The sequence below is a fragment of the Glycine soja genome, chromosome 12 (assembly GCF_004193775.1).
Source record: "Glycine soja cultivar W05 chromosome 12, ASM419377v2, whole genome shotgun sequence".
In the NCBI taxonomy this organism is placed as follows: domain Eukaryota; kingdom Viridiplantae; phylum Streptophyta; class Magnoliopsida; order Fabales; family Fabaceae; genus Glycine; species Glycine soja.
The window spans coordinates 44,340,465-44,351,292 of record NC_041013.1 but is presented as its reverse complement, the minus strand read 5'-3'; the positions used below and the strand labels follow the sequence as shown (position 1 = coordinate 44,351,292).

Sequence of the window (10,828 nt, the reverse complement as noted above, 5' to 3'; positions counted from 1 at the left end):
GTAGCGATAGCCTTGGTAGTTAGCTCAAATATGCACTTGCAATAGATGAATGTGAAGACAACTTTTCTTCATGGTGATTTAGAGGAGCAGATTTACATGGAATAATGTTAGTCGTTATTCATGAGTTAGTTTTATGTTGAATATTTGCAAGGAAATAACGCCTTATCTCCAATTTATGGTTCTTTTTGTAGGAATTATACATATTTTTATGTTTAGTGTGATTTTATAGAGTAGATACTCTCATTCTGTGAATTAATGTTGAATCCAACTCAGTTTTAGGCCAAAGAAGAAAAGGTTTAAGTCGCTAATGACTCGTTCAGCAAGGCAGATCCGCTCAGCGAGTGACATCTGCTTAGCAAGGCATACAACTCGCTTAGCGGATTGGGAAACCCTAGAAGAGGATCAGTCAAAGATGTGTTCGCCTAGCGCACATCCAGGCCGCCCAACGAGGATATTGTCTCTTCTCGCGCTTAGTGCGCCCAGTCTCGCTAAGCCAAAATTCACTTACTCTCGCTTAGCAAGACTGTCTCGCTAAGCGAGCCTTCGGAAGCTAAAAAGTCCAAGAGCCTTTATAACACTAAGGTTAGCGGGAGTTTGAAGAGCACATTTTTTGAAGAACAGAAGACAGAAAGAGAGCAGCAGAGGGAGCTTAGGTTAGAAGGAGTGAAGTTTAGGGTTTAGAGGTTGTAGGAGACATCTTCAACCAACTTTTGCCATTTTCTTTCACTCGAAACTATTCCTTCCTTGTATTGTGAGATTGCATTGCTTGTAATGAAAGGCTAAGCCTTTTTGTTAGGAAGTTCTACTGAAAAAAGCTTGATGTAACACTCTTACTATCTATTTAATGTTATTTTTATGTGTTCATTGTTTCTATCTATGCTTATTTTACATGCTTGTGGCTTGATCATCCATTTGTATGTATAGTTAGGATTTTTAGCATTGGAAAATGCTTTAAAGACTTAGAACTTGGTAGAGCAAGTTAGAAATCTGTATGTCTAAGAATGGAGTGCAGTGATCTAGTCCATATTATGTTGTAGGCTTAATGCAACTCTTTTAAACTAAGTTTGTTGAGGGATCAAGGACGAAATTTAAAGAGAGTTAGGCTCATTCACTAGAGGGATCTTGGTTTGAGTAATTTCTCAGTATAACAACACTAGGATAATGTTAAATAGAGAAAAATACGTATTAAACATCAAGGGAAATTCAACAGAATGACCCAACGCTTTTTACTTAATAGTTTTCACCTTCATAATTTTGATATTTAATTTATGTTCAAATAAATTTTAGTACAGAATCCAACTTGATATTTACCTTGTTTTTAATCCATACAAATGTTTGCATACTGAATGTACAATGTCTGAGTGAAACAAATTCCCTAAGGATATGATACTCGGTCTTACCGTTTTATACTACTTGAGCGAATCGGTACACTTGTCGACCAACGAACAAATAACCATAGGGGTTTAGTAAAAGTGGATTGGACTAACAGGTTTGTAAGTTGAAGAGGTCTTTGGATGGATTGAGATAATGTCCAAGGTAGTGGTATAAGTAGTTAGATTCCTACATGCTTTGGATTGACTATAAACAATTTGAGTATGGTTGTCGTATTTATGTGAGAAGCCTTGATAATGTCTCTTTTATTTTTTTGCTATGTACTTTATATGGATGATTGATTGCTAGTAACCATTTGCATGATGTGAATGAGTTGAAATGCATGTTAGGCAAGGGTTTTGAAATGAAGGACTGTGACATGAATGACTTGGATCCTGCCAAGAATATTCTTGAAATGGAGATTCACAACAAGAGGTCCATTGTGGCTCTCATAGTAGGGCTATGTTGATAAGGTGTTGGACAGGTTTGGCATGACCAGTGCTAAGTCAGTGCATATTCCACTTCCAAACCACTTCAAGCTTTTTGTAGATCAATGTCTAAAGACAGATGAAAAGGTGAAACGTATGCCAAAGTTTCCCTATGCTAATGTAGTTGGTTGCTTGATATATGTTATGGTCTGCACTAGATGAAATAATACATCGTGAAATAAATTTTCTAATTGTAGTATATTCTTGAGGATTGCAGTATATTCTTTCTCTTATATGAATGATTGTACGTAAAGGAATTGATTATAGTTTAATCTGACTAGGTACCGATAATTTTCTAATTGTTTAGCATCTCCAACTTAGTAGACTCAACCAAACATGATGCAACACACGCATCATAAGCATACAAATAAAATATATACAACCAAGAACTATGATCAACATTTTAGTTACAAAGTAAATGAAGTTTCAAACGATGATGAACTGAATATGGAAGAGTGAGGTGGCGTAGAAACTGTTGTCACGCCCTCAAGCATTTGGGTAGCCTTCTTCATGGAGGGTCTCAACGACGGATCTTCTTGAATGCACCAAATTGCTACCATCACATACTTTTCCACTCTCTTTACGTCATTCTTTGCCTCCTCATCATTTTCGATCTACCAATTTAGCTACCTTCCCTTGGCTATAACAACGATATGCCCAGTCTATAAGTGCCTCTTTTTCACTAGCCATTGCAAAGGCAACACTTGATTTGCAACATATGATCTCTAACAACACGAGATTTAGGCCATGCATCACCAGTGCAGTTTTGGAAAGGAATATTGGAATTTCATGGTGTTAGAAGGTTACTGATCTAATCTGTTTTTGGTTTTTGTAAGGTTAAGGCTAAGTTATGTTGGGAAATGGATCATGAGGGGTGTTCTTTCCACTTTGTAACTTAGCATTAATTCTGTAGTCTGTTTCCTGTGTTGTACCTCCTGTACCTGTTTTTAGTAAAATTCTTTCTTTGCCGATATTTTTTTAAATAAACTTTGATTTGGTATGTGTTTAATTATTATACCTTCAAGGATAAAGAGATGGTTGCTGAACAGGTAGTAGATTCTGCGAAGGTTTTGGCTTGGAGTTGGCTGAGATCAAGGAAAAAGGGGTTTTGCTATTCTATTTGGTTAGCAAATCTCTTGGCATGTTTGAGTGTTACTGCAATATAAAGATGTTGGGGGTTAAGGACAATGTGAATATGGTGTGAGAGTGTATCGATTATGCAGATAATAAATTTTCATATGGTTGGTGGGGGCAAAATAACAAACATTGGAAGGTAATTTTTATATACCACGTATGAGATTTTATCACTGGATGTTTGATAGATTTGTTGTGTCACTTATTGGGGAGTTTGGATGATGTATATGTGCGGGGTACTGGAGTGTTAAGTAAAATGTGTAAAGGTTGTGATGATTAGTGCACTACGACAATGACTGATGAGAAGCAATCAACAATATATCAAATTTGTTGCAGCATATATAGAAGAGGGGCGTGGAAATTGATGTCAGGTACATTGAAGGAAGGTTAAGAAGCTGTCATGTAGATGGAATTACTCTATAAGGAATGGTGGACGTTTGGGTTGGGCCATTCATCAAACAGAAGGGGGGGCAGCAGAACTGGCAGGGTGAATAGGTGCATGAGGTTATGTTCTTTTAGACATTTGTAGTATCAAGAAACAGCAGAAACATATTTCTAAATTCAGCATTATGAAACATAACAGGTTTAAATATAACAACTTATATTTTTAATTCCTTAATCTTCCTCATTACTTGCAGGGATGTAAAACATGCATGCTATTAATGATATATTCACACGAGAGAAACCAAAATAAGTAACGAGGAAGATTACAGGAATTAAAAATACAAGTTGTTATATATAGACTTCAATTTCAAATATATTTTCTGTCATTCAGTAGTCTAATTCATTTATCTATCATTTCAATTACATGGGTATGAATAGAAAACAGGTACAAGCTAGAAGGTTTATACCAACTTCTATTTACATGTATGCTTTAATTTCTTTCAAACTTTTCGGTAAACTGATATGAATTTCACTTTAAGTGTTTTTTTAGATTAGCTTGAGAAACTACAACTAACAAACAAAATCCCTGCCTAATATAATCACTCGATCAAAAGGGGTTAGTACTGTATTTGTATTTTATTTAGCTCCTTAATTAGTCGAGTCAGTTAGTTGAAACAAAAAATGAGTTTTTTTTTTTGGCTTGTACACATGCAATCCAAACAAATAATGTGATAATCTTTACTTTCATTTTCATATAAACTATTATATTTTACACTTTATTGCGTGAATTAATTGCTTCTTTAATTGGTTTCTCAAATAGTGATGATCTTCCACCAATAATAAAATGTCACGCAATTGAAGTCTTGTTATTTCAAAGTATTCTCGGAAAGGCAACAACAATCAAAACCTTTTTCCTACATTTTTCTTTTTCATTTTTAAAATTTGCATGGTTCTTATTGGAAATAAACAAGAAGTTTAAAATGACAATAGGGAATTTGCTTCTGGTGAAGACAGCAACAGGAACATGCTTCCTCTTCTGAGCTGAATAGTTGAAAACTAGAAGTCAGATTAAGTAGCAATCCTATCCGCTTTTCAAACTTGACTAATTTGTTTATTCTTTATTACATCAACACGCCTATTGCCTACCTTATGATCCAGATTCTCATTAATCTTTATCTGTCGTTTACAAGTTTACTGTTAATTAAATAAACTTGACCGGTTTGTATGCCTTTTATATTGTTAAATATTGTGATACATAAACCTCTACACGTTAACTTGTCCCGCTAGAACAAGAAAGTATATATCATTGTTTCTAAAATTACTATAAATCTTAGGGACTATGAATTCATGACTTGAATTTTTTTTGTTTCCATGATATTGATATAGAGTATTTATCAAATTTTGTTGATCATTAATTTTTATCGGAAAACCTAATAGACTATCTTTAATAGAGTCTTTCATTCTAATTATTTTAATTTTATCTGTAAGATTTAAACTTAAGACTGATATTATTAACAAAGAAAAAGCAAACATAGCCGCATATATTGAGTTGGCTTGAATCTATTCTAGGCCATGCTTGTTGCACTTCTTTAACATTTCACCTTAAAATAGAAAAAGCAAACATGGCTGCATATATTGAGTTGGCTTGCTACAAAATTAAAATTAAAAGCATGCACTCAAGGGAAGCATATTCTGTACATTTAATTATATCTCTTTGAACCCAGGGAGAACTTAATCACCTTGATTCAGTTTATTAGATAATTATGAATTTGTGATATTTGAATCTTCCTTTTTACAAAATTTGTCTTCTTTTGTTCAAATTCAGTTTCTGGTTTTCATTGATTTTCTAATGTGAAACTGCTAATGAATTAAATTGATCTGTTGCATGCCTAAGTGTTGATACTTCTCTGACTTGAAAACTCGGTAAGGAATTTTGTTTAGCATATATAATGAATTCAGAGTGCTTTTGTTTAGTATAATGAGTTAAGAAAAATTACGGATAAAAAAAGAGTTAAAAATTATCATTCAAATACTCTTTAATTAATATAATGATTAATTATTATTTCTTGCATGCATCAGATGTAAAAAGTGAAGCTTCATCACCTATTAACACAAGAAGATCATAAGGGGAAAACAATCACATTTAGCTAGTGGCTAATGAATTGTTTCGGAATTATTTATCAAACTTGACTTCTGTAATTTTGAAGTTGTTGGAGTACTCGTACTACTTATTACATTGTAAGTACCTTTAATTATTGAACAAATGATTTCATTTTACAATTTTAATTTTTAAGTTGTTATATTTATAAACATTTTAGTATACAATAACAGCAATGAGGACTAAACCTAATTCTTTATACATACTACGTAAACATTTACCACTTGGCCGATCCCAGTGGATGTGTTATATTTATGTCTTGCTTCTTTTAAGGCCGTCATTTTATACAACCTATAAAATGATAATTAAAATGGTGGCTCATGATAAACCATCATTTCATACTGAATGACAGTGAATTATAGAGTTTTTGGAAACGCCATTCATGTAAAAGAAACGACAGTTATAACAGCCATTTAAAAAAAAGAAAGAAATTGCATTAATTTTTTTGTACTGAATTAATTGAACATAAAATGATTTCTGAATGCAAAATGTCTTAGACCGCAACTATAAAAGTCAAATTATACAACTTGATAATACAAGCAACCAGGTAAGGAGGACATAGGTTTTACACCAAAGAATGGAAAACTGAGCATGGAACTTTTGAATTCAACATCCTCCATATTGTTTCCCTCCTCATAGACATAAATTAGGGACCAGTTTAGACTTCCAATTTTGTTCCTTGCTGTGACCATAACCCTCTCGCCACATGGTATCGGGTATTTGACGTCACATAAAATCTCAACTTCATTCCATTCATGCTTAGAAAATACCCCCTCCTCTTTGCATTGTAGATCACACCAAAGAATTGGATTCCACTTACAAGTTATGTAGTTACATGAAGAACTGAATTGCTTAGTGCCATTGATGAGTAAAGTAAACTCAAAATCCAACACCCAACTGGCTCTATTAATGTAGGCTTCTACACTAAAACATAGAGCTATCTTGGGGAATTTCTTCCGGAACCAGAATTGCATTGATGATGTCCTGCTTCCTGGCTTGTACCAATTCAAGCTCCCAGCTTGAAGCAGTTTAAACAAGAAACCAAAATTATGACACTCAAGTGGATTGGGACTACATACTTCGATCACATTATGGAAGCTTATGTATGGAAAACACAAATCAAGGTAAATAAACGAACCTTCATTATAGTCAACCATGGCACTTGGAGATTTTTCTGAACTCACCTTTTCTTTGTCTTCATGGTATCCTTCAAATAATTGAAATCCCCTCTTACCATAATCTGTTATCACTTCAACATTAGGCAATATATGGATACTAATTGGTAGTTGATAAAGCTGTGTGCATTGCCTCAGGTACAATCGTTCAAGCCCAACAAGATTTCCAATTGAATGTGGCAATTTGGTTATCCCAGTCTTGTCTAAATAAACATCTTTTATTTTATCCATCTTTCCCACTACTTCTGGGAAGCTTTTAAGACGAAAGCACTCCGTGAGATCTAGAAACTCGAGAGATTCCAGCTTGATGCAGGGTACTAGAATTTCAAGCTGAGTGCATCCTATAGCACTCAAGAAGAGGAGATTGTCAAGAAACCCAACAGAATCATGAACTTTAATTAAATTGGTGCAGTTATCAAGAGAAAGATGTCTTAGGAATGGTACTTCACAGAGGCTATGTAATTCAGTTAGGAACTTGCAATCTTCAAAATTAACTGAAATCAAGGATTCAAACCTCTGCAACAAATAACAACAGATTACGCTAATTAGTAAGATGAAATTCACATTGAAACTAAAATCTTTGAAACTGATACATGCCTTGAGTGGTTGGAAGAATTCTAGGCAACTCTGAGGCATGTTGAGTATCTCAAGTTCTTTAGGATTGAAATCAGGTGGTAAAGATGGTGATGGATAAGAACTCCATTCCAGCACTCTCAAACTATTTGGCAGATGTTGGGGGATTGAAGAAAAGATTGCTTGCCCAATAATAACCAGAATTTTGAGGTTTTTCATTTTCTTGAAGGCTTTTCCACTCCACTGCACTTCTTTCTTGTCACGGACATTGAGCATAATGGCTTCAATTTTATCAGTTCCCTTTAGAAGGCAAAGTGTAATTTAACCATAAAAGTTTGGATAAATTTACAAATTCTAGATTTTAATGCTTTGCTAACAAATTTCATCAAACTTTGAAAATTAAGTGTGCTAAGAATTCAGAAATTAAGAATATTGGTCAAATTTTGTGAATAAAGGAATTGAAAAGAGAAGAAATAGCATGAAGTTTTAAGTTATCATACCTTATTTTCTTCCAAAACACGAACAATATCCTCATCAAGCCACAATCTACTGCGTTTTCTAGGCTTTAATTTTGATTCTTGCCTTACAATTTCCCTGCCCATGTGCTGAATTAAGTCATGCATTTTCACACAACCAGACTCATCAATCTTTATGAGAGATTTGTCAGACAACACTCTAATACCATCTTCTGCATGAAAACCACGAGCATGTAGCATTTGTTTGACAAACCGCATATTACAAGTATTGAAAAAGCAAGCAATGTCAAGGAAAATTCCCTTTTCATCTTCTTCCAAACCATCATAACTCACTTTAAGTATATCATGGATCCCTCTATGAGGAATTCTTTCATATTTATCTAATGCAGAATTACATTCATCTAAACTTTTCCCAAATAAGTGAGAACCTATCACTTCCAAAGCCAATGGAAGGCCACATGCATAAAAAACTGCACGGTTTAAAATATCCACATAACTTGGGTCAAATTTGTTTCTTTTAAAGGCATGCCAACTAAACAATTCAAAAGCTTTTTCATCATTTAACTGTTTAACCTCATGCAATTTTACAACCCCATGAGTAGCTAGCAACTTTTTGTCTCTTGTTGTGATTATAATCTTGCTGCCAGAGCCAAACCAACAGTATCCTCCAGCAAGTACCTGTAACTGCACCAATTTGTCAACATCATCCAAAATCAAAAGGACCTTCTTTTTTCGAAGCCTCCTTTCTATGATCGGAATTCCTCTACTGACATCTCCAACTTTGATATCCTTCTCCCCAAGTATATCAGAAAGTAGTGTTTCTTGGAGTTGTACAAGACGATGCTTGCTAATGGCTTTTTCTCTAATGTCAGCAAGAAAACACAAACCTTCAAATTGATCAGCAATCATGTTATATGCAGCACGAGCAACTGTGGTCTTACCTATTCCTCCAATACCATAAATACCAACCATGCTGACCTCGGACCCAGATCCTAGGAGAGACATCACTTCTAGCACTGAAGACTCTAGCCCAACTGGGTTATCAGCAACATGTAAAGGAGTGCGATTGATCTTCTTAGAGGCCTCATCAACAATCTTTTTAATAAACTTATATTCTGATTCAGACCTGCCCATCATAGAAATAAAGTACATGTGAATTGAAATTAAAGAATTGTGCTCATGTCTAGTATATTCACTTTGATCAAATTATTAACCACATAAAATTTAATCCCTCAATTCAGTAGTTTCCTTCAACCGGATTCATATGTTTTATTTTCCTTTCCTTTCTAACACACACACACAAGGATGGTATGATGTACCCGTGTTGGAAATGCCATCCTGATAGATTAGCTGCTTCGTGCAAAGCCTTCCTCCATTTTTGCACCTTGCCCTTGTCATCTTGAAACCTTTCTTTATGCTTTGCCAAAGCTTCTGCATAAGTCCCAGTCTGATACCGAACTTGTGACGGATCCACATCATAAAAAACCGGCCAAACCAATCGACCTTCAACCTTTAAGCACTCAAGGATCTCAACAAGTTCATCCAAACAATATGTTGAGGATGCATAGCTCTTGGAGAAAACAATGATGCCGATCCTAGATTCTCGGATGGCTTTGAGAAGAGTTGGTGTAATTTCCTCCCCTCTTCTAAGCCCTTCATCGTCAATGAAAGCATGGATTCCCCTTTGTTTAAGAGAATTGTAGAGATTGTCCGTGAAACTATGGCGAGTATCTATGCCACTAAAACTGAGGAACACATCATAAGTCCATCCACATGTGAAGGAACACAAGGATGGTGTTGGCTGCTTTATCATCACTTAGGAACTCGAAAATTGTAACAACCACAGGACCTAACCTATTTTAGAAGGTGAATTGCAAAAGGCCAAGCAAAACACAATTTAAGTTCCAAAAGAGCATAACCATTTCTCAATAGTCTTTGTGCATAAAATAATAACTACGAGTCGTTACAAAATTATAAAAGCTAAGAGTAAACTGTAAAAGTTAAATCACCTGAGTGAAGACTAGAGAGGAGATTTGTTGAGAATCTGAGCACTAGAGGCATTGCACAATTGAGTTTTTAGTACCTCTGTGGGTAGTGGTGATGGTTAGAAGGAAGGAGCATATGGAAAAGAGAGAACGAGAGTGAGAGAGAAAGAGAAACCATAACCTCCAAGTCCCAAAACCGAAATCTATCACCAACCAAACAAGTGTACAAGACTGATGATGAAGGAGTAACTGTTTATTCAAGGAGGACGTGGTTTTATATAATACATGTTACCCTATATGTAATTAAGATTGGACGGTTCATATTATTGAATTTTAATTTAGACACAAACCAAAGTCCAACAAAGAAAAACAAAACACAAAAGGACAAGGCTAGGATTCATTCTAGGAACATACGCGGTCGTTTGATGAGTAAATAGGAGAATTGAGTTGAAGATGAAGAATGAGAAGGGGAGTGAATGCATGTGCCATGGCTTTGGCAAATAGTGGAATCCATGCATTGTCAAGAAAAGAATTAGTATTAAGCGCGTCAACCTTATTTTATACGATAAATAAATTGAGAGAGATGCCCCATGCCATGTCATGTGTTCACATTCGATTTTTTTAAATCAGGGCTATTAGGGTATTGACTCTCCCATCTTGAGACTCTCAAATATTTGCATAAGTTTTTTTTTTTATTATTCACTATCTGAACTTTGTCTTTTTCAATGCATGTAAAGTGTAAACAGTAACAAATTTGAAAAATCAAATTAAAGAAAAGCAATAAATATATATTCAATTAGTATTTATGTACAATTTATAAATATAATTTTTTAATAAATATTTGATTTAGAGTGGTGGACAAATTTATATAAATATTACGTTATCCTTTTAAAGTAATAATTTTTTATATTTAAATTATATTTTACATAAATATCTAAGTATTCACATAAAGACGTTCAAACAATGAGTCTGCCATATATATATTAAAAGTGCATTATTCAAAGACGCATTGTTTACTTTACAATATTGATATTTGGAGCCAACGTGGTCATAATCACGATGTATCAAAATCATAATATGGCAT

The 10,828-nt window shown here is 34.4% G+C and overlaps 1 protein-coding gene and 1 long non-coding RNA gene across 3 annotated transcripts; one reads left to right on the top strand and one right to left on the bottom strand.

Annotated features, from left to right (window-relative positions):
* The first annotated feature begins 2,226 nt into the window (after positions 1-2,226).
* On the top strand, positions 2,227-3,763 carry LOC114378023. The gene is made up of 2 exons (XR_003659242.1): positions 2,227-2,661; positions 2,909-3,763. It is a non-coding gene; the product is annotated as an uncharacterized LOC114378023 (long non-coding RNA).
* Positions 3,764-5,947: 2,184 nt separating this feature from the next.
* LOC114379885 (TMV resistance protein N-like) lies at positions 5,948-10,176 on the bottom strand. Of its 2 annotated transcripts, none has more exons than XM_028338687.1 (5): positions 9,769-10,176; positions 9,079-9,608; positions 7,784-8,885; positions 7,308-7,583; positions 5,948-7,226 (listed from the first exon to the last, which is right to left on the bottom strand). In XM_028338687.1, the coding sequence occupies exons 2-5, from the start codon at positions 9,570-9,572 to the stop codon at positions 6,054-6,056; spliced, it is 3,045 nt and encodes a 1,014-aa protein (XP_028194488.1). In that variant the 5' UTR covers positions 9,573-9,608; positions 9,769-10,176; the 3' UTR covers positions 5,948-6,053. The 2 variants fall into 2 exon arrangements, with proteins under 2 accessions (XP_028194488.1, XP_028194487.1); XM_028338686.1 differs by having other exon boundaries at positions 9,079-9,613; positions 9,769-10,174.
* Between the last annotated feature and the right edge of the window lie 652 nt (positions 10,177-10,828).

Bases quoted from the DNA above. Each gene is read 5' to 3' on its own strand.
- LOC114379885 (XM_028338687.1), bottom strand. From the start codon at position 9,572: ATGATAAAGCAGCCAACACCATCCTTGTGTTCCTTCACATGTGGATGG. The intron at 8,886-9,078 runs GTACATCATACC...TATGATGGGCAG, and splicing joins GGATGGCATTTCCAACACGG to GTCTGAATCAGAATATAAGT. The intron at 7,584-7,783 runs GTATGATAACTT...TGCCTTCTAAAG, and splicing joins GTGTTTTGGAAGAAAATAAG to GGAACTGATAAAATTGAAGC.